This window comes from Vulpes vulpes, chromosome 1 (assembly GCF_048418805.1).
Source record: "Vulpes vulpes isolate BD-2025 chromosome 1, VulVul3, whole genome shotgun sequence".
Lineage (NCBI taxonomy): Eukaryota > Metazoa > Chordata > Mammalia > Carnivora > Canidae > Vulpes > Vulpes vulpes.
The window spans coordinates 24,719,036-24,743,161 of record NC_132780.1 but is presented as its reverse complement, the minus strand read 5'-3'; the positions used below and the strand labels follow the sequence as shown (position 1 = coordinate 24,743,161).

Sequence of the window (24,126 nt, the reverse complement as noted above, 5' to 3'; positions counted from 1 at the left end):
CAGCCTCGCTGTCGTCTCAGTCCCCAGGGCCGTGTAGCCAGCTGTGCCTCTCCATCCAGGCCCGGGCGGGAGCCCAGGCGGAACGGCAGGCCCTGGGACAGGTTTATGGACATCACAGGCTTGCTGTTGGCCCAAAACCCCAACAGGCCTGATCTTCCAACCGTCTGGACAATGGGGAGAGGCTGAGGGGAGTAAGCAAGGGAAGTGGTGCTGCCCTCACAGCCACCCCAAGGGCCCTGCGGTAACCAAGGCAGCTCTGTCCCTGCTGCCGAGAGCTGGCCTAGGGCCCCTACCGGCTTCTCACATCTGCCAAAATGATGTACAAAGCAGACATTGGCTTGAAATGTCAGGTGTGAGGACACAGCAAAACCATAGAAATCTCGTGGTCCTGTGGCCAATACTGGACACAGAGACCCCACTTCCCATGTCATGTGGGTGTGACAAGGTCCGTAATGAAACAAGGAGAGGGGAAGACATTTGTGGCAACAGCCTGAGGGCCCCCTACCCTCAGGGAAGCTGCTGCCGCTCCTGCAGGTGCCCATGGCGGGAGGGGCAGCGTGTGGGGCAGCACGTGGGGCAACGCATGAGGCCAGCCACAGCCTATGTAGCTGGCTGAGCTGGGCCCAGGGACACAGCCATGAACAAAATGACATGGCTCCAGGTGGGGACAACTCAGGGAAGGCAGAGGGCACGCCCTGACTTTAGCTGTCACTGCAGGTGCTGGGTGGTGCCTATCCCTTGGGGGGCCTGGACATCTGCTTTCTAGGGTCTTCCCTCCTCCTGCACTGGCCACTCGGCCATCCCTGAGCCCCAGCTACTGCGAGGGCCCCAGCTCCACGGGTATCCCTGCTGGGGAGACGGCCTCAGAGACAATGCCCAAGCACATGGGCACAATGCCTACAGCGCTAGGAGCTGCCAGGGGATGTATGCCATGCTGGACAGGGCGGCATGAACTGAAAGTGGAGGACTCAGTGAGGCTGGGCACCAGGCTGGCCCAGGAGGGGCCAAGGGGATGCAGCACAAACCCCAGGAAGGGACCCCCCCGACCGCTGGCAGGATGAACCAGTCCCAAGACAGTCCCCACTTTGCAGCCACAGTAACTGACGAGGGGCCATTTAGTGGGACAGGGGTCTCATTCCAGAAAGGCATGAAAGAGGCCCAGCTCATGGGCACAGGGACCAGCTGGGGCCCATGACGAGTAGGCCACTCACCCACGTAGTTCTCCACATCGCTGACGTAGAAGGTGGGGGCCGGGACTGCCAGGCCCAACCCATCTTTCTTGGGGACGAGGATGGGCTCAGCAAAGCCATGCTCCTCCATGTAGCCCAGCGTGAGCTGGCTGCCCGGCACGCGGACCACCACGTCTTCCGCGCTGTGGGAAAAGTGGAGGTAGGGGGTCATGCCAGCCTGGGGCCTCCTGCCCCGCAGCACCCGGATGGGCCTGGATATGGACACCCGTGGCCCGATCTCCTGCCACGTGCCCTCACGCCCCGGGGCAGCCAGGGGGCACAGACTGGGTCATTGGGGTCCAGGAGGCCCAGGATGGGGACAGGCAGGGAGGGGCAGACATGTGAGCGAGGTCTCCGCCCTTCTCCCTCCCTCCACCTGCCCAGCCTCCCCTGCACAGGATTCCCCTCCAGTGCTCAGACCTCACATCTCATGTGGGGCTGGGGCCGGGCCTGAGGACATGGCAGATGGATACAAACCTTTCAGGGAGAACCGACCCCTGAGGCAAGCCAGGCACAGGACCTGGAGGCAGCCCAGGTCCCTGGCCATTCATGCCCAGTGGCATGCCAGGGGGACCAGGAGCTGGACCAGAATCAAGGCAGACATTGGGAGGGGCAGACAGGGCCACAAGCCCAGGCAGAGAGCAGAGCTGGGGGGTGGGGGATGACAGGAGACAGCGCCAGGGCAGCCGTCCAGGCCCAGAGGGCAGCAGGGACAGGCATAGGCCCTGGGAGGATGAGGCAGGGAGGGAGGAAAACAGAGCGGGAAGCTTTGACTATGTGTGAGTGGAAATTCTAGACGTGAAAAACATCATGTTTGAAAAAATTTTAAATTCAACAGATGCGTTCAATGGTAGCTGCCTGAAAAAAATGGTGAATCTGATGAAATTTGAAAAATAATACAGAGAATGGAGAGTGCTTATTTAAAAAGAAAACAGAACATTTTTCAGAACTGAGATAAGATAATTCCTCAAATTTAAAGAACTTACTGAGTCCTGAGTAGAATTAATAAAAACAAACACATATCTGGGAGCTGTGTAGCATGTCTGTGGTACATCAAGGACAAGGGGACAATCTTAAGTTTTCAGAGAAAAAAAGATTTTTTACCAACCCAAACCAACCAAGCAAAACATCAGCCCCTAGGCTGACAATAGACACCTCACGAGCAACCAGAGATGCCAAAGGATGATAGAACTGCACCTTCAGAGTTCAAGGAAAATAACTTTTACCCTCGAATTTTATTTATTTATTTATTTATTTATTTATTTATTTATTTAGAAGATTATTTATTTATTCATGAGAGACACACACACACAGAGAGGCAGAGACACAGGTGGAGGGAGAAACAGGCTCCATGCAGGGAGCCTGACTTGGAACTCAATCTCGGGTCTCCAGGATCACGCCCTGGGCTGAAGGCGGTGCTAAGCTGCTGAGCTACCTGGGCTGCCCTACTCTCAAATTTTAGATCCATTTTAGAAAAATCAGAATCATTCAAGAATAAGGATAAAATGAAAACATTTTCAAAAACAGAGACTACGTCTTTAAGTATTTCCTAAACCACTAAAGGATAATTCAACAAGACAGCAATCAAATCTAGAAGAAAGAAACGGGACTCAAAGCATAATGGAAAACCGTGCTATGGGTTTCACACAGTCCCTATCACACCACCTGCAGACTTCTCTGCAGAAACTAACAAGCTGAACTTGGGATGCTGAATGGAAATGCAGGGCACCCAGATGACCTAAGCAGTCTTTAAAAAGAAGAACAAAGTTGAAGACACTTACCAATCTCAAAATTCACTCCAAAGCTACAGTAATCAAGACTGTGTGGTGCTGGCATGAGAAGAGAGAAGAGACATACAGATCAGTGGAGCAGAATCCAGTGTCCAGAAATAAACCCAAACATCTATGGTCGACTGCTTTGTACCAAGAGCACCGAGATAACTCAATGGAGAAAAAACAGCCATTTCCATGAATGACACACAGGAGAACAAAAAAGAATGAACACAAAAGAATGAAGCAGGATCCCTACCTCACATCATATGCAAAAATTAACTCAAAATGAGCTGAAGACCTAAATACAAAAGCTAGAACTATAAAACGTTCAAAAGAAAATACAAGCATAAATCTTCTTGATCCTGATTTGGCAATGGTTTCTCAGAAGCCAAAACCATGAGCAACAACAACAAAATAAATAAATTAGACTCCATCAAAATTATAAACATTTTTGCTTCAAAGGATACCATCAAGAAAGTGGGCAGGCAATCCACAGAATGGGAGAAAGTATCTGATAAGTGACAAGTATCCAGAACATGTATAGAACTATTAAAACTCAACAATAAAAAGGCAACCAATTAACTAGACAGGGCTACAGTAATATGGGGCTGATTTCTGGTTTCAATTCCAACATGTAAAGAGCTTGGAAATAGTCACTCCTGTCCTTGCAAGAAAAAGTCTGAACAAACTGAAAATCAACAGATTTTCTTAGATTCACAGAGAATTAGGGTTACAGAGCAAGCAGCCACCCTGGAAACGTGGGGCGACAGGCAAATACAGAAAACCCTAATTGAGGCAACCTTACCTGAAGCAGAAGCTGCTAGAGGTGGTAAGTGGGAGGAATGTCTAAACAGTAATTTTTGACAAAGAGCAGAGGTGGAGTGTGAACTAGCTGCAGGGATAAGAACTCGTGGGGGCTCAGTCTCAGAGGAGACTCACATGGTCATGGGTTTTACCTGCAGGTTCTCCTGGTGAAGATCTGCTCCTACTTCAGGCAGGGTTGGGGGGAAGCGCCTGTGTTTGTCCTCCATAACAAAAGTCTACCTTCCAGGAGAGCGCACTTAACCAGGTCCTCATCTGATAGGGGGAAGGGCAGCTGGCCTCCTCCAGCCCCCACTAGCTTCCTGTCTCAGGAAGGGAGAGAAAAAGCAAAGGCCAAGAAATGCTTCCAAAGGTAAGAGCCCAGAGCCCCAGGCCCACTGAAGCACTGAGGTTTACTATTCAATTATAGAACACTTCCCCTTGCCCTAACCCTGATCACCATATAACAGCATAACAACAGTGGAGCATAATGGAGAGAGCTGCAAGACAGATTCCATTTAAGAAGGAGTTGTTAGGGAAGCCCAAGGAAAACAGGGAAGGAAACTATGAGAAGCGATGTGTCTGGCACCTACAGCCACCATGGACACAGCTCAGTCCCTCACTCTAAATGTGTAAGTACCTCAGCTCATTTGACTCAATACATCATGTCCAGCCTTCAACAACAAAAAAAAATCACAAGGCATGCTAATCAAAAGGCAAGAAACCCATAGTATGAGGAGACAAAGCAAATCACCTCACACCTGTCAGAATGCCTAAAATCAAAAAGGCAAGAAATAACAGGTGTTGGTGAGGATGTGGAGAAAGGGGAGCCCTCGTGCACTGTTGCTGGGAATGCAGACTGGTGCAGCCACTGTGGGAGTCAGTATGGAGGCTCCTCAAAAAATAATAAATAAAGATACTGTATGGTCTAATAATTCCACTACTGAGTACTGAGTATTTACCAAAAGACAATGAAATTACTAATTCAAAAAGATGTATCCCCAGGAAGCCTGGGTGGCTCAGTGGTTGAGCATCTGCCTTTGGCTCAGGTCATGATGCCGGGGTCCTGGTATCAAGTCCTGCATCAGGCTCCCCACAGGGAGCCTACTTCTCCCACTGCCAGTACCTCTGCCTTTCTCTTGGTGTCTCTCATGAGTAAATAAATAAATAAATCTTTAAAAACAAAACAAAACAACACAAAAAGATGCACCCTTATGTTATAACAGGATTATTTACAATAGTCAAGAGATGGAAGTAGCCCACATGTCTATCCATACACGAATGGATATAGAAGATGTGGTATATACACAATGGAATATTAATCATAAAAAAGAATGAATTTTGCCATTTGCAATGACATAGATGGAACTAGAGTATTATGCTAAGCAAAATAAATCAGAGAAAGAAAAAAACCATAGGATTTCACTCATATGTGGAATTTGAGAAACAAAATAAATGAGCATAAGGAGGACCAAAAAGAGAGGCAAACCAAGAAACAGACTCTTCACTATAGAGAACACACTGATGGTCACCAGAGGGGAGGTGGGGGGCAGTGGGGGAAATAAGTGATGGGTATTAAGAGGACACTTATCCTGGTGAGTACTGAAGTGATGTACGGAGCACCTGGGTGGCTCAGTCCATTAAGCATCCAACTCTTGGTTTCAGCTCAGGTCTTGAGATCAAGCCCCGTGTCAGCTCCACGCTCAGCACAGAGTCTGCTTAAGATTCTCTCTCTCTCCCTCTTCCTCCCTCCCTGCCCCTCCCCCTGCTCATGTGCTCATTCACTCTCTCAAATAAATAAATAAAATATTTTTAAAAATTGCTGAATCACTACCTTGTACATCTGAAACTAGTATACACTGTATGTTAATTATACTTCAATTTAAAAAAATATTTTTTTAATTTATCAGAAAATAGCTCAGATATAGCAAGAATTTGGAATTATCAGATAGGAAATTTTTTAAAATTATGAATAAAATGTTAGGAGTGTTAGTGGAAAAAGTGGACAACATGCAAGAATGGAAGGGAAATACAAGTAGAGAAGTGGACACTATAAAAATCAAAAGTAAATGATAGAAACAATTAAAAACTGTGGCAGAAATGAAGAATGTCTTTGATGGGCTCATCAGTAGACTGGACATGACTAAGAAAAGAATCAGTGAGCTAGAAGTTAAGTCAATAAAATCTGCCCAACCTGAAATGCAAAGAGCAAAAAGAATGAAAAAGGCAAGAAACAGAATATCCAAGCAGTGGAGAACAATGCAGAAAGAGTAACATGCATGATGGGAAGACAGAAAGAAAAGAGAGAGAGAGAGAGAAAGAGAGAGGAGCAGAAGAAACGTTTGAAGTAATAGTGGCTGAGAATTGTCTAAAAATAATGACAGACATGAAACCACAGATCCAGAAAACTCAGACAACACTGAGCAGGATAAACACCCACACGATTCCTAGGCATGTCATAACCAAACTGCAAAACATGAAAGATGGTATCCTGACAAAGGCAGATGAGAAAGATCCTGTACTACCACGATGGTGTGAAGAGCTCTGCTAACCCCACCCAGGGAAACTGGTGAAAATTATTTTGAAAAACAACGATTCAAAATCTCTGGAAATGGTTCTAAGAGCAGACAGCAAATGAAGAAACATCTAGTACAGAAAATCTATGAAAACTTGGTAGGAAAGGCATGTGACCATGCCTCCCTTCACTTCCCTGGCTTAGCGAGGAGACTCCCCTCTGTCAAGCGGCAGCCAGGGACACAGGAATGCTGAATGGGAGCGCTTCCCACCTTCCAGGCAGAGGGATTTCCTCCTGGAAGGACGGCAGCCCTTCTCCCCCCAGCTGTCTGTTGCTGGTTCTAAGTGCTGTGTGAGGGCAGCCAAGACACAAGGGCTCTCTTCCACCCAGCCCACACTCATGGAACTGAGACTGTACTGAGAAGACTGTGGCCCTGGTCACCCTGGCCCAGCCTCTTCTCCTCAATGTTCTACTAGAAGTCCTAGCCAGAGCAATTAGGCAAGAAAAAAAAAAGTAACACAGACTGGAAAAGAATAAATAAAATGATCTATTCACAGATGACATGATCTTGTATATAGCAAGTTGTAAGAAACCTATTAAAAAGCTATTAGGACTAATAAACTAGCTCATCAAGGTTGCAGGATACAAGATCAATATACAAAAAACTATTTCAGTACAGTAGCAATAAAATAAAATTAAGAAAACAGTCCCATTTAAAAGACATCAAGAAAAATAAATTACTTGGGAATAAATTTAACAAAGGAACTACAAAACTTATACTCTGAAAACTGAAAAACATATTTGAAGGAAATTTAAAAGATCTCAATAAATGAGAAAATATCCATGTCTGTGGGCCAGACGACTATTTTTCAGGTGGCAGTACTCTGATCCTACTGATGTACAGACTCAGCATAATCTGTATCAGCTGACTTCTCTGTAGGCTCGACAAGCTGATTCTACAATTCATATCAATTGCAACAGACCCACAATGGCCAAAATTATCTTTAAAAAGAAAAACAAAGTTGGAAGACTCACACTAGTCATTTCAAAACATACTGCAAAGCATAGTAATCCAGACAGCCTGAGACTGGCCTGAGGGTAAACAGAGATTAGTAGAATAGAATAGAGTGTCCAGAAATAAATGCAGGCACTTCTAGCTAAGGGCCAAGACCACTTAGTAGAAAAAGGATTGTCTTTTTACACATGGTGCAGGAACAAATGGAGAGCCACATGCAAAAAAAAATTAATAATAATAAGACAAAAACAAAACAACTTAGATCCTTACCTCACACTATATGAAGAAATTAACTCAAAATGTATCAAAGACCAAACCGTAAGACCTAAACACTATAAAATTCTTCAAAGAAAACATCGGGATAAATCCTCATGACTCTGGGTTTGGACTTGGCAAATGATCCACAGCTATGACAACAAAAGCACAAATAAAATGAAAAATGGATAACCTGGACTCCCTCAAAATGACAAATGTTTGTGCTTCAACGGATACAAGCGAGAAGGTGAAAAGTCTACAAAAAGGGGGAATGTATTCATAAATCATGTAAGTCAAGAAACTTGCATCCGAAATAAAGAAAGAATTCTTATGACTCAATAATAGAAAAACACAAAAAATTAAAAATAGGTAAAGGGTCTGAATTGACATTTCTCCAAGGAAGACATATGAATGACCACCAAGCGCACGAAAAGATGCCCAACGTGACTCATCATCGGGAAATGGCAACCAAACCCAAGTGAGAGAATACTTCACATCTATAATGATGGTTAGAATCAAAATGCCAGGTGATGATGTGCTGGGAAGGGCGATAAGAAATTGGAACCCTCACGCTCTGCTGCTGGGATCAGAAAATGGTGTGACCACTTTGGAAAACAGGCTGGCAGTTCCCCAGACAACTGAATACAGAGCTACTCCTACAAACACAAAAACATATGTCCAACAAAATCTTGTACAAGAATGTTTCCAGCAGAAACAGTCACAGGAGCCAAAAATCAGAAATAATCCAAATGTGTCAGCTGATGAATGGATAAACAAAATATGGTCCACCCAAACAGCAGAATATTAAATAAAAACTTTGGGGTGACGGGAATGTTCTAGAACTAGCTGGTAGTGGTGCACACATCTGTGACTACACTAGAGAGACTGAATCGTACTTCAAACGGGTGAACTGAGTGGCATGAGTTACATCCCAGTGAAAGTGGGGGAAGAGAAAGAAGACAGAGGAGGAAAGCACCTTCTCCACAGAGGATCACGGGTAAGAGTCACACTGGATTTCTCACCAGAAATCGTGCGTGCAAGAAGGCAGCGGAGGGAAATATTTGAACTGTTTAAGGAAAACACTCCCCACGTAGCATTCTGTGCCCAGTGAATTACTCTTCAAAAGTCGAGGAGAAGCAAAGACATTGTCAGACTAACAAAGTCTTCCGGGCGTGAGGGGCCAGAGTGAGGGCCCAGAGCAGGTCCAGTGGCAGGTGTCGCTTTTCAGCAGTGCTTCCCCTGCCCTCACCCCGGACACAGGGCCCCCGAGAGGGGGACCAGGGAGAGCCTGCCAGGCCTGGGGACACAGGAAAGGCCATCCCAGGTGGGCTGGGATCGGCCACGCCAGGAGGGTGGTCTTGGGCAGGACCCAGCCCCGTTGTGGGACCGGACAAACCTGAGGACAACAACCTCTCCTCAGGATGGCTCCAAGGCCCACACCAGGCAGGGGGGCTGATGTGCCTAGAGGGTCCCCAACACCTGTACCTGGAAGTGCTGAGAAGGGAGAGCCAGGGTGCCTGGAGCTTTGGGGGTTGCACTGAGCCCCTGGAGGGAAGGCCGTGCTCCCGAGCCCTGGGAGGACAAGGCCGCTGCCGCCCACCTGGGGAAGGTCCGACTCCGCAGCTCCTTGATGAAGAGCTGGCTGCCATTCTGCACGGGCTTCACGTCGGGTGTCTGCCCTGGGCCGTGTTTGTGCCAGGCCCGCTTCTTCTTCACTGTGGGGAGACAGGGGCAGCTCAGGGAGGACAGCCAGGGAGGGCTGGGAGGACAGCCAGGGAGCTGCCAACGCTGCACGCCTCAGCCCCCCAGACGCAAAGCCCTCGAGGTCCTTGGGGCCCGGCGCACCCACCTCCCTCCACCCTGTGACCTCTTCACCCGCCCCACCCCTACCAGTCCTCTGGCTCAGTGACCACACCCAGCACCTGGGGTGGCCCCGGGACGCTCTCCACTGGCACCCAGCCTGCTGAAAGCCTGTCATGTCAGAGGCACCTGCTGGAAGTCCCCCCAAGGCCAGCCTTCGGGGCACCATCCCTCTGACTTGTCCTCAAATATCCCAAAGCCTGTCACCTCCCTGCAGGGACCTTCACTGCCCCGACAGCCACAGCTGGGGCACCGCAGCTTCTGGCCTCCTCACCCCCTAGCTGTAGGCACCCACGTCCCCAGTGTGTCCACCTTCACATACCCTCAACCTGCCTGCTCCCATTGACTCTCCCATCCTGGTGTGTGTGCTCCCAGGACGGGGGCCCCCACCTTGGACTTTTTACACACAGTGAGTGCACACACCCCTACTAGACACATTCCCCGCACACGCATACCCATGCAGTGCACACACGCACACTCACACCCCCACTGCACTGCAAGCCAGTGATTTCCTTGTGGCCCCTACCCCCACTCAGGGCAGCTCCTGGGGACTGAGGCTGCTGGACGGGGTCTGGAATAGGCTGGATGAAGCTGGACGCGAGGGGTGCAAGTGGACCCTCTGGGCACCTGTCCTTCAGAGACAAGCATGGGGAGTGGGATGCCACCTCCCCTCCCCCCCCGTGCCCTGCACAGTCACAGCCCGGAGACCGTCGCCAACAATGGCGTGATATTTCTGCCATGCTTGGTTTGCACGCATGTTATGGAAACCTGGCAAGATGGTGAGGGCGGAGGACTCCAGGCTGGGGCTTCCGGGAGTACCAGGCACATGTGGGAGTTGAAGAGAGCCCAGTTGGCCGCCCAGATCCTTCTTGCCTCACCATCCTGTCACTGTGCAACCCTGAGGAAGGGACTGGGCATCTCTGTGCCATATCTTTAATAGAGAGGGACGAGTCCTGGTCTCACCTACTCCTCGGGTGCCCCAGGAGCTCTTGGGGTGCCCTCTGAGCAGGCATGGCCCGTCCCCCAGGCAAGGTTGCTTGGGCGGCAGGCTCCTGTTCACTGAGCTCCCGGCACCCACCACGCTTGGCACGGCCCAACACCAGTGGGCCCAGGGGCACAGGTGGGAATGGCCACCCTCCCGGGTGCTGCACTGGCCCCTCAATGCCCACTGAGCAGCCCAGCTCCACACGGGGGACGACAATACCGCAGGTGGCCTGAGAGTCACCTCTTCTTCCCAAAGAGCCCAGGAGGGTGACAGCAAGGGCACCCAAGGCCGAGGCAGGGCCCGGGACACCACCCCAACGATAGCTCAGGGCACCCTGACTCTGAGACCAGTGTCCACATCACCATCCCTTTGCTGAGCCCATGGCTGCATCAGGACACGCCCCAGCCACATGGTGCTTGGCAATCAGGCTGCCGGTGGCAAGCGGGGCCTCCCTGCTGCCCCCGTGGGAGCTGAGTCTGACCTTGCTTACAAGGGGTCCAGCGCGTCTGGGGATTTGAGAAGGACGTGGAAGGGGAACATGCTGGCAGCCACGAATGACACCACGGAGAGGGGAGGCTGGTGGGTGACAGATACCCTCATGCAGCTGTGAGGGGGGAGCTGCTGTGGAGGGGCCCCCGTGGGTCCCCAGGGTCCTCCAGCACCAGCACCTGCATATGCCCCAGTATGCAGAGGCCCTGCAGGAGGGCCCTGGCCAGGAAGCCATGTGGGGAAACTGAGGTGAAGGGTGGCCGGGGGTATGGGTGTAAAGGGCAGTGGGAACACTGCACCCCCACACGCCTGCTGAGAGCTGTGCCTGAGAAGCAGGTGCCCCCAGGGCTGTGGCCATCCTGGGCCTCACCTGGGACCAGGCACCACGAGGACAGACCTACTCGCCGGACACTGCACTGGAGCCTGTGGCTGGGACAACAGCCAGACACGGAGCTGCGACAGAGGCAGGGTGGGTGCCACAGGGCTCCTTCCCCCCACCTCTGGGGCCCAGGAGGCCGAGCGTCCCCCCACCTATGCACCCCCGATAAGGCACCCTGGACACATCCGTCCAGGAGAAGGCTGGGGATGACAGGTGCCCTCAGGGAGGAGGGCTGAGCCGTGAGGGTACAGCTGCCACCACAGGAGCATGCAGCCATATCTACCCTCAAGCCGCCCCTCCCCTGCCTCCGAGCCAGCTGCAGGGACTCCTTTCCAGGTTCCCGGGGACCCTCAGACCCCAAATCTGTATGAATCGGGTGAACCCGTGAGCCCATCCTTGACGCAGTGTGCCCCCCACAAACCCACGTAGGGCCCCCAGGGCAGACCACGGGCTCAGGGGTCCCCGGGGACATGGGGCAGTGAGGGTCCGCACCGTGGAGCGTCCGACTGGAGCAGATGCGGCCAACAGGTCACTGTGTCACAGGCAGTGACATAGACCTGTTCAAGGGTGGAGTGACAGTCATGCGTACACACATGGGTGGGAGTCCTAGTTCCTCCAGCTTGGCCACGACATGGCAAGCAGCCTCCACCCACAGCAGTGAAGCCCAGCTCACAGGATTCACAAAGCACGTGCACACACGTGCACACATATGTGAGCCCACACATGATCATAAATGTGCATACACACAGTCGTGCACGCGTGTTCATGCTCACGCACACATCTACACACATGCACACACATCACGTGTGCACACACGCATGCACACACCTGTACACACATCATGTGCACACACTCATGTGCACACACAAATCACGTGTACACACTTGTGCACACACATGTGCACGCACTTGTACACATACATGCATGCACACACACTCATGCACACACAGCCAGGAAGGGCTGCTGGATCCCAGCAGACGTGCCCTGGGGGTGGCTGGCTATACGCTCCAGGAAGGGTCACCTGCACTTGGGTTTTAGCAGGAATACAGGGCAGTGGGGACCCCCCCGAGCACAGGGGCAGGGTCTCAGCAGGCACAGGGGGCCCCCCACGGGCAAGATCGTGGTCAGGGAGGTGCTTCCAGGATGTGGAGATGTCGGAGAGGTCACGCCGTGTGTGAGCTCCAACACCCTCCTCTTGCACTTCATGCAAGAGTCCCCAGGACGCTCAGCTCTGTTGTGGGGTCAGGCAGGGTCTCCTAGCCCCGTCCTGCTCCATCCCTGGCCTCACCACAGGGCTGTGCGGGGCAACCCCAGCCCCCTGCCCAGCCCCCCACCCACCCCCCAGCCCTGAGCTTTCCCTGGGGCTCACGAGCTGTTAGGAGGCCCCTAACCCACAAGGTGACAGTCATTGCGTGGACCTGCTATAAGGCAGGGAGCACAGTCATGTCTGGGGAATTGCAGCAGATACACCCTGAGCACCAGCACTGCCAGCTACTGGGGGTACGAGGGGAGGTTAGCAGCCTAGAAACCTGCTGGTTGTGTGCATCTGGCATTGCTTTATTGCGTGTGACCATGTCCCAAGCCAGAGTAAATGCAGGCTGCGGTCCCCTAGTGACCCTGGCGCACAGGCCAGGCACAAAGGGAGGCCAAGAAGGAGAGGTGACATCCCCCCGCCTTGCCCAGCTTCCTGGGTGGCTGGGGCACAGCCCCCAACACTGCCTTAACCCACAGAATGGGGGTGCCGGCATCCCCCTTGACCCCTGCTGGATCCAGGACTCGCCCCACAGGAGCTATGGGGGTACAGCCTCTGCCCTGTGGGTGGACACCAGGTGGGATGGAGTGACAGGACTCCTGGTGGTCTGGAGCCAGCTGTGGCTACACACACACACACACACACACACACACACACACATACACACACGCCTCCAGTGATCCAGGGCTCAGGATGGCAGGGCTGTGATCAGCATCCAGCCAGGGCCAGCGTCCACACTGCACCTTTTATGAGCACCTACGTCCCTCAACCCAGGCCAGAAACCGGAGGCCACATTAACACCCCCATGCCATCTGTCCTGTCCCTAGGCCAGGTGTCCCCAAGGTACCTGCAGACCAGGGCACACCCCCTGCATGGCTCAGCCTCAGAATTCACCTCCTAGTGGGGACACAAGCTCCGGTGGAGCCACATTGGCTGAGCCTGTCCCCAAGGAGCTCCACGGGATGCACCACAGCCCCACGGGACCAGCTGGCAGTTTGAGAAAGGGAATCTCCCAATAGGTGGTACCAGAGAAGGGATAGCAGACCCCCAACACAGGCCCTGTGTGGCAGCAGGCAGTGGGCAGTGGGCAGAGCAGCCTCTGGACACCCCTGCAGGCTGTCCCCATCTCGGATGGGCCTGGCCTGCAAATGCTGGTGCTTGAGGCCCCTACCCAGGCCTCTGAAAGTTGGTGGAGTCTCTCTCTGCACAGGCCAAGCAGCCTCAGCTGCACCTCTGGGCAGGAGCAACCAGGAGGGGCACGGTGACAAGTCCATGGGGGCAGCAAGCAAGGCCAGCAGTGGTCCCCAGGCACCAGGATGCAGCCACCTTGGGTATGTCGCCCAGCACACCAGGCCAGGGCCGGTGGGAGCTCAGGGGTAGCACCATGGCCCAGTACTTACAGGTGGACTTCCCGTGGGTTTTCTCGCAGTTCGGGCAGTGGTATATGTCGATGTCTGGGGCCTCCTCCTCTTCCACTCCCACACAGCTGAAATGAAGGAAGCACAGATGTTGCCATTGGTCAGCAACTGCTCGGGGTCTTCCTGACAGAACCCAGGGCTCATCTCTCAGGAGGGCTGTGCAGTACCCGCGCCAGGACAGTGGCCCACGGGATAGAAGGGGGCTCGAGGAGGAAGGAGGGCGGAGAGGCAGGGAAGGCCTTGCTGCACAAGACCTGGCTACATGGAGGGATGGGCCGTCCCCCAGGCCTGCCTGCATGAGGGCCACCACATCCCATCAGCGCAGAGCTGGGGGGTCCCAGGGTGTCTGGCAGGCTGCCCCCACCACATCACCAGGGCAGCCTGGGGCTACGGATTGGGCCCTTCCTGCCATCTCAGGGGGTGGTACCATGGTGCCATGACAACTGGATACCAGAAGTTGAATCTCTATCTCACACCATATATAAAAATTAACTAAAAACAGATTAACAACCTAAATATAAGGCCTGGCACCACAAACGCTAAGAAGAGAACACAGACACAGGAGTACAACTTCATGACCCTGGCTTTGGTCACAGACTCCCAGATAGGACACCAGAAACATAAGCAACTAAGAAAAATCAAGCTGGATATCATCGAAACATAAAAGCTTTTTGCACTAAAGGACACTAGGAAGAAAATGAAAAGACAAGACAGAGAACAGGAGACAGTATTTGAAATCACGTGTCTGACAAGGGTCCCATGTCCGGAGCACACACAGAGCTTCACAGCTCGACGACGGCGAGATGCACAACTCAGCTTTGACGTGGGCCAAGGAAGTGAACAGACACATTTCCCAGGATGAGCTACAAACGGCCAACAAGCTCATGAAAGACGCTCAACATTCTCAGTCATGTGATGTCACTGGAACGCACATCCAAACCAAGAGAGGCCGCCCCACACCTGCTAGGGCAGCTCTGACTTTTACAAGAAAGAAACTCCAGGAAAACTGCCAGTGCAGCCACACTGTGGGAAACCTCTGCCAGTGAGAACATAAAAGCCAACCATTTCCACGGGATTGTCTGACAGCTCCTCACACACTTACAGACTCACCCTGTGACCAGGAGCCCTGCACCCCATAGAGCAGGGCCTTGACAAACCCATGCATACAACATCCGGCACAGTAACAAAAAGATGGAGGCCACCCAACGTCCACCAGAGGACGGATGGACAAACCGATGTGGGCCGTCCACGCCACGGGGTCGTCCTCGGCCTTGACAGGGATCGGGCGCTGGCCCTGCTATGACACGGATGTGGCCTACGACAGGAGCCAGACACACAAGGTCACAGATTGTAGGACCAGCTGGGGTGCCAGAGGCTGAGGAGCGGCCGCTGACTGGGCACAAGGTCTCCTCCTGGGCTAAAATGTGTGCGGATTGGGCACAGCCTGTCTTTGCACAACAGTGTGAACTGAACACCACTGAGGTGCTCACTTTAAGAGGGGTGGTTTCACGTCACATGAATTTGATCTCAGTCACCGACACAGAGGACCTGCCTTGTGACAGTGGCACCCGATCACCGCCACCACTGACCATTGTCCTAAGGCCAGCCGAGTGCTCGCCCTGCCTCAGGCAGCTCCAGGGGCCCCACGCCGGTGAGCCTGCAACCTCCCTGCAGCCACAGGAGGATTGTCACTCGCCTGTGGTAGGAGAAGCCCAGGTGGCCAAGGGGGGACACGTACCCAGACCCCAAGCGCCCCCTCGCTGGGTTCCCTATCTCCTGCCAGGTGAGCCCTCACAGCCCCAGGGTCCCCAGACGGGGCTATGGTCTATGGTCCATGGTGACAGGAGCGGAGCCTGAGCCCAGAGGCCCCTGGGAAAGTTTCCTGAAAATACCAACTACACCCTTCATCTTAGAATGTCAAGAGCAGCATGCAGGCAGCGTGAAGAGTCAAACGTGGAAGATTAAGCCGTCATGAGCCCACCGCCAGGCCACACTTACCTGCTCCGTGATGCGAAGTGACTTTCACACAAGCAAAGAATTGCAAAGGAAGCCAGAGCAAAGGAGCTGAGACGGGTTCCCAGCCAGTGGCAAACTCCGAAGTGCCCACCTCGGAACACAGGCCCCTCCAGGCCCCGGCGTGAAGGGTGATCCCTCCATGGAAGAACCGGGCAGAGCCCGCCCCACTAGCCACCCAGGAAAGGGGAGCTGGAGGCACATGAGGCAGCGATTACCCCATAAATCCAGCCACGCAGACATGCTGAGCTGCTCCTGCCACAGGTGGAGGCTCAGGTAGATGCTCAGGAGGCAGCAAAAAGCCCAGATCTCCAGGCCTGCCTTCCCACAGGGCCCCAGGGAGTCCCCTCCTCCCGCTGTCCCCATCCCCACCAGCGGCCAGCTCCCTCCTGTGTCCTCGGGTCCTCCAAGCCCCAGACACTGCCCCACCCACAAGGAGGAGTCACCCACCCACCAACCCAGCCCTTTCCCTGGCCCCTGCAGCCCGCTGGCCCCTCTGTTCCTCCCTCCCAGCCCCCAGCCCTCTGCCTGCCCCAGAAAGGGCCCTGTACCCTCCAGCCTGCTCTGTACCCCCCGGCCCGCTCTGCACCCCAGGCCCTGGGCCAGCTGGCCTCAGTTTGCTCATTGATCAATCAGAGACCACACTGGCGTGAGGTGGGCAGAGATGCATGGTAAGCCCCCATCACCCACACCCACCAGGAGCCACATGCTGTGAGAGCCAGAGTCCTATAGATGTTCAGGACCCAGAATCCACACCCAGGGTCCACAACCCATGTCCACGCCCCAAGTCTACACCCCACATCCACCCTGTGTCCACACCATACGTCCACACCCAGAGTCCACACCTCAGGACCAAACCCCCATCTCCACCTGGAGTCCACACCCCAGGTCCACCCCACTCCAGGCTACCTGGTCACTGGCAGCCCTGAACAGACGGCCCATCTGCCCTCATGGGTCTGCCTCTGCTCCCGTGGGAATCCTGGGGACCCTTGGTCATCACAGACTCCTGCCTGGCCTGGCCACAGGGACCCCTGGGACACACAAGGTGCCGACCCAGCACACAGGATGTCACAGGCCCCAGGGCCCTTTCAATAGGTCAGGGGTCAGGGGTACAGTGGAGCGCAGAAGGAATGGGGGCTGTGGGGATGGGAATCCACAGGCCTTCTCCACCCCACTGGATCACCACCCTCTGGTCCCACATGTCCGGAGCCCCTCATGCTCTGGAAGGCCCACAGCACAAACCCATGTGATGGGGTAAGCTGAGGCCTAGGGGTTGCCGTTCCTGCAGCCAACACTGCTCCCGCCCCAGGCCTCTTTACAACAGCAGCCCCTGAGTGTGCAGGCCTCAGCTGAGCCACGACCCGCTATAGCTGCTGGGTTCAGGGTGTCCAGATGAGGGACAGGGAAGGGTGGGGGTATGGGTCCCTTGTTCTGCGCAGGACACCTTGGGGCTGCCCCTCAGCTGGGTGCTGGCGCCATGGCCAACCTCCCTCCCCTGGGGATGCCAACAGCTCCCCCACAACCTGTGGTGTGTGTCACCTCGGGGCCCTGACTGCCAGTGTCTGCAACCCGACCCTGCCCTGACCCTGCCCCGGGAGCACGTACCTCCATCCGACCCTGCCCTGGGAGCACCCCAACCAGGACACACCTAATTCCCCACATTTGGGACGTGGAACCCACGGCTCACGGGAGTTCTGGGTGGTGAGCCCTCCGCCACGGCATCCTCTCCAGCTCCCGGGGATGGCCTGTTCCTGGAACCACTCGTTGGTTTGACCATCCCAAAGTTAAGGCTTTCCCAGCGCATCCTGAGAAATTACCTGGGAAAGCACCCAAAAACCTAAGGAACAACAGCCATGGAAAAGTCGTGAACATGCTCTGCCCTGAAGCCAGGAGCCAACACCCGGAGTCGGGATCCAGGGCGACGGCCTGCATGGCCCACACCCCAGAGCGCGGAGGTGCCCAGCTGTCCCCACAGCCGCAGTCCCAGCATCAGGAATTGTCACATTAAAGCCAAACACAAGGCAACTGCATCTCATGATCATGACCGGGTGCACCTCAGGAGATTCAGGGGGCAGGTGGGGGGAGACAATCCCATTGGACAGGCGGAGGGTGGGCCCCATGGCCTGGAGGAGCCCCAGCACCCAGGGAGGGAGGTCAGCGCCTATGGATACCACTACGAGGTCTTTTCCACATCTGCAGCAGGGCCCCGGAGGCCTAGCCTGTCCCCCCTGGAGAGAGGCAGGGCCTGGTGCGCCACGGAGGCAAGGAAACACCTGACTCAGCCTCTCCATGGAGGGCGGGCATCAGGCATGGGAGCAGGCCCCAGGGCTGTCCACACTCCAGGCCCAAGCAGGGGTTCAAAGGGACAGGGACAGATCCCACCTACAGGCCCTGCCACCCTGTCCCTGTATCACCACTTCTGTATATGGCAGTGGGGAGGGGGGTGGCCAAGGGCTGGGAACCAAATGAGAGCAGCTGTAGTGCCTGGGGGAGCAGGGGGAGGGAGGGGAGGGGGAGAGAGCAGGGATGGGGGAGGAGAGAGGGAGGGGAAAGGGAGAGGAGAGGGAGGGAGGAGGGGAGAGTGAAGGGGGGAAGGGGGTAGCGGGAGGAGGGTGAGTGAGGCAGGGAGTGGGGGAGTGGTGGGGAGCACTGGAGGGCAGGGCAGGGCCACAGGAGGGCACGAAAGCCCTGGGAGGCCAGAGCTACCACAGAACCTGTGCGGCCCTGGCAGCAGGGACCAGCGGGCACAGTGGCAGTGTCATGGGTTCTATCTGCTGAGGGCAGTGCCGCACGGACGGCAGGCCGGGAGCCCACGGCCACAGGGTGGGCCGCAGGCAGGAGTGCGGTCCACGGAGGCCACCTCAGAGCCCACCAGGGCCCCAAAGACAGGGTCTGTTTGCACCAGACTTTCCACATCCTGCAGGCCCCTGGGGCCCAGGTGGGGGTGGTGGTGACAGCTGAGGGAGATGGCAGGGGGGAGATGCAGAGCAGGGACCCAGGCCTCATGCCCAAGGAGGGGGGAGCCCACGTGGCCCCAAGCAGGGTGCAACCCTCAGGGGAGTCCTGGTCACAACCGGGGCCCCAAGCGCCACAGGTCACCTGGGGTGTGCAGCCATGAAAGCACAGTCGGGGGGTGAACATGTCAGCATGTGTACAGCTTGGCTTGGGGTGGCATGGGGCTGCAGACCCGCTTCTAAAGAAGAGCCAAATACCTCTTCATGCACCCACATGGACCCCGACATGGAAAACCCTCTCTGGAGGCCCTGGCATGCACCATCCTCCTGGTGGAGAACCACAACCGAGCTGCAGCTGTGCGTGAGTGTGCACATGTGCCTGTGTGTGTGGTGTGTACGTGTGTGTACACGAGCATACATGTGTGCACGCATGGGTGTGAGTGTGCAGGAGTGTGTACTCACGGGTGTGCCTGTACTAGGGCCTGAGCTCCTTTGACCACTGGCCCGGAAGGCAGTGCAGAGGGAGGATCACAGTTTTAGGGGCATGTGAGCATGAGTTCTGGGGGCGTCTGTGACCTAAGCCCAGGGACCCACATCCACAGCCAACCCCAAAATGATTAAAGACAACGGAGGTGCCAGGAGCTCAGTAAGAAGAAAGACAGCAAGTGGAGGGGGGGACACAGCACTGATAAACTAGCCAAGGACCAGGGACCCGTAGGGGAAGGATGGGGGGCAGGCCCAGAGGCCCAGAAGGGGGTGAGGGGCAGGACCAGGTGCCTGAAAGGGGGTGGGGGGCAGGACCAGGGGCCCAAAGAGTGGGGTACACAGACACCTGCAGAGGCAGCACGTGTGGGTCACAGGCCTGGTTCCCAGCCGCAGGCTCCGGGGGCAGAACCACATCCACCCTGGGAGCAGCAAGGGCTGGGGCTGAGCAGACGCATCTGCTCCCAGGTGGTCCCATGGGAGTCCCTTCCTGGTGTAGCCTCTCAGGGGTCGGAGCTCCCCGTGGGGGGACCGTGTCCTCTCCCTGGGGTCCCAGGGTCCCCTGGCCAGACACCCTACACCTTACTGCTCATGTGCCCTGAATCCACAGTTAAACTGCATGGCGGTTTTCCTATTACTGCCGTCAGACAGTGTTGATTTAACATAAACCACTTCTGTAATCCTGTTCTGACATTTTTTTATTTTTTAAGTTCCAGGAGGAAACTCAGAAAAAAATAAAAAAGGAAGCGACCCCTTTCAATTGCAGGGGGTAGGGGGGCACAGCCTGCCCTCAGAGGCTCAGGTTCGAGCTCGGTGGCCGTGGCTGATCTGTCCTAAGGGTCAGGGCTGGGGAGTGGCAGGGACCGGGCACACCTGCCCGCGCAGGGCCCACCACCTCCTGAGGCACAGCCGCATGTCCTGAGCTCTTCTCCTGGAACTGCACACCTACACACCTGTTCTAAGGCAAAGAGCAGGAACACACACGGGCTTGATGTGCAAGGTGGCTTACCTGCGATTACTTAAGAGAGCACAGCGAACCCCCAACCAGGACCTCAGACCCCTGCCTGCTCCTCTCTCTGAGCAGAAAGTCAGGCAGCCACTAAAACGCGGATTGTCCCCGTGTTTGAATCTCACCAGTGAAGACCTGCACACACGGCCACCCCTAGGGCCCACTCCAGTTCCCAGATGGCATGTGTGTCTCCCTTCTCTCTCCCCTGTAGCTTCCTGAGCCCCCAGAATGGAATGTGTTTCCTTCTGTAAAAGTCAGAGCCCTACTTTTATAGCAGGCTCAAACGGCTACCTCATGCCTCTCCCTCGCTCCCCCCCTCCCATCTCTCCCAGGTCCTGGTAACCCATGCAGAAGGCCTCCTGAGCTGTGCACCCTGCAGGGAGGCTGGACACCCAGCTCCAGCCAGCTGAGGGCCCCTGGGTGTCCTCCAGGGAGCCTGCTTAGCGGGGGGATGCCAGGCTGGCAGGATGAAAGAGGGGCAGGTGGGGCAGGCAGATGCCATCATCACCACCATCCTCATCACCACCACATCATTACCATCACCACCCTCATCAGCATCATCACCACATCATCATCACCACCATCACCACCATCTTCACCAACATAACTATCGTCATTGTCACCCAAGAGCCCAAGCCACTCACACAGACTGAACTGGAACAATGCACTCCTAAGGCTGCTTTCTTAAAATCTTACTCCTAAAACATTTAAAAGCACCAAGCCACACCTGCAAGTTTAGTTCAGCTAAGTGGTGCAGAGAAGTGAGGAGAACACACAAGGTCACCTCAGGGCTACCTCTGGGCCCCAAGGGAAACCTGGCCCTTTTCACACTCCAAAGAGACACAGCGAACTGGGACACCTCCCAATAGCCCTCCCAGGGGCCCTGCCACCAGCCTTATGAAGGCAAAGATCCAAATAATTCCAAACGATGAAGACCTCCACCAGGAGTGAAAAAGACCATGTACCCAGCCCAGTGGCTGCTCCCTGTGTGGCTCGGGTGAACCTCACCCCAGGTGTGGACTGCATGTCAAGGGTATGCTCAACAGGAGGAAGACGGGGTTTGGCTGTGGAAAAAACACCGCCTGAGCAGTGATTTAAGTCATGCCTTTGAGTAGACACTTCACAGGAAAAATATTCATGGCTTTTAAACATGGAAAGAGACGCAACAGCACTTGCAGAAAGACGTGCCATCCACGTGCGAGAAGGTGCATCGGCTGCATGGCCCAGGGGGTCGCAGGGGGCTTGGTGGCATGACACACGGACAAGCATCCCCATGTGTCCTCAACAGAAACACGCCGGCACAGAAAGCTTGCATACCCTTGTCTGTGGCCCTCCTCCAAAACAGCCCAGGGACACAGGCGCAGGTGTGAACTGGGCACTAACAGCAGCAGCAACCAGATGTCCACCCATGGACAGCTCAGGGAAGTACCTTTAGTGCCAAGGAGTGCAGATTCTACCCTTGCTGACTCAGGAAAATCTCTGGGATGCACTGAATCTTCCACTGACATGCAGTGATCTCTAGAATACACCACTCAGCAAAGCGCATGAGTTGCAATGAGGGCATATGGTGCACACCTATGTTTTGTTGGGTATTGTTGGAAATGCGCAAACATGCTCCTCTGTGACCAGAATGTTCTGAGAAGACTCAGAAATCTGGCCCCAGGGACACCTGAGTATCTCAGAGGTTGAGCTCTGTCTTCGGCTCAGGGTGTGATCCCGGGGTCCTGGGATCGAGTCCCGCATCAGGTTCCCCACAGGGAGCCTGCTTCTCCCTCTCCCTGTGTCTGCCTCTTTCTGTGTCTCTCATGAATATATAAATAAATAAAATCTTTACAAAGAAGAAAAGAAAAGAAACCTGGCCCCAGTGACCATCTCGAGGACTGGTGGTCCGCAGGGAGGGTCAGACTTATCATCACTGGAGACACAATTTTGACTGTTAAATGTTTTCCTATGTGTGCATATTATTACCCCCTTCAAAAATTTTAAAGAACTATAAACACAATAAACTGATTTGATTTAAAGCAAAGCTTTTGGAATTTTTTATATGTACAGCCTATTAAAAAATACTCTTCTGACTCTAAAAAATAAACCTGTAAAGAATGCAGGTCAAACAAGTGCTGATCCTTGCTCGTGGTGCACGGCCCACACTTTCTGAGCGCGGCTTTAAGTGGTCAAGGAGTCAACACTCCTGCGTTGTCAGAGGTGAAACGGACTCCCGGCAAACACCCATCCTGTCCAGCCCCCTCATGTGTGCGATAAAGATGCTGAGGCCAAGCATGGATGCCAGGCCTACCCGGCCCACGGTCGCACCTTCTACAAATCACGGTTGGTGCCATTCCGGGGCTCCGAGGGAGGAGGGAGGCATCCGAAGCGCTGGCACTCCACAAGTAGGCCCTCAGAGACCAATCACACCTCCCCACAGCAGGCGGGGACTGGAGGTCATCTAGTACGACACGCCAAACAGGCCCTGATGTGCGCAGGGACACAGCACAGCACCCCAGGGAGGCAGTGGACGGGCGTGGGGACCGAGGGGCAGCCCCTAGTCAGCCCTGCCAGGAGCAGAGACAAGAGTGTGGCAGCCCCAGGGCAGCACAGGCCCCCTGGCACCTCATACATAAGCATTGAGCACCGTCAGATCCCCTGAGGTTTCACAACAATCTGGAAGTGCACATCTTTAGGTGAAATCTCCTGATTCTCACATGTCACAGCTAACAGAACTGTTTTCAAAAACCCTGGACAGGGCAGCCCCGGTGGCTCAGCAGTTTAGCGCCGCCTTCAGCCCAGGGCATGATCCTGGAGACCCAGGATTGAGTCCCACTTCAGGCTCCCTGCATGGAGCCTGCTTCTGTCTCTGCCCACCCCCCCACCCCCCAACCCCGTGTCTCTCATGAATAAATAAATAAAATCTTAAAAAAAAAAAAAAACCTATGAGGTATCTATTAAAAAAAAAAACAGATGGACCAACATCAGGAGCCCAACAGCCATGCTGCTGGCAATTTGCCACCTCTGGCCCTCCTTCCCCAGCAAATCACCTGAGCAGCGCGTCCCCACCTCACCCACCTGAGGCTCCCTCCACTGCCTCCCCTCAGGGTGTTGAGATCCCACCTGTCTCAGAGGCCTTCAAGCATCCCCTCCAGGGCCGGGCCTCAGTGGTGACATCTGGGGGCAGCCCTCCTCCCAGCCAACACACCCTGCCTTCCGGCAGCCCAAGGAGCACCATATCTGTCCTCGGAGACTCTGGGCCTGGGGCCTCACTGGGACAGCCTGCAGAACCACCGGCACAGCCCAGGGCCTCAGAAACAGCAGGATGACTGGGGCAGGGGAGGAGGCTGCCCTGGGCACTGCCGCTCTGGGCCTCCCTCAGCACCCTTGTCCGTGAACTATAGCGAGAAAAGCTGCCCAACAGCCCAAAAGCTGTTCCCCCCTGGGAACAGCAGAGACAAAAAAAAAAAACCCTCACAAACCAAAGTATCCAACGTCAGGGGAGCTGTTAGGTCAGAAACCACCTAATGGATCACTATGCACCCAAATGTTTACTGACAGGAACACATTTATACTGCAATAGGAGGAAAAGGCAACCAACTCACCCAGAAGGGGAGCAAATGTGCGCCTCTAGGTGGTGGCATATAAGGGGACAGTTTTCTTGTCTTTGAAGTAATTTTTTGCAACAAAAAAAACTTACAAGACAAAACATTAC

General features: G+C 54.5%; 1 protein-coding gene across 3 annotated transcripts in view; it reads right to left on the bottom strand.

Annotated features, from left to right (window-relative positions):
• The window catches only part of PHF2 (PHD finger protein 2), a 66,759-nt gene that overhangs the window by 20,248 nt on the left and 22,385 nt on the right, over positions 1 to 24,126 (bottom strand). For 2 of the 3 annotated variants that reach the window (XM_072760730.1, XM_025984484.2), the window contains exons 2-4: positions 13,953 to 14,038; positions 9,188 to 9,302; positions 1,212 to 1,372 (exon numbers count right to left, since the gene is read on the bottom strand). In XM_072760730.1, coding sequence (XP_072616831.1) covers positions 1,212 to 1,372; positions 9,188 to 9,302; positions 13,953 to 14,038 — 362 coding nt within the window. Of the gene's footprint in view, positions 1 to 1,211; positions 1,373 to 3,010; positions 3,059 to 9,187; positions 9,303 to 13,952; positions 14,039 to 24,126 lie in introns of those variants that run through there. The other variant, XM_025984485.2, reaches the window with a different exon arrangement.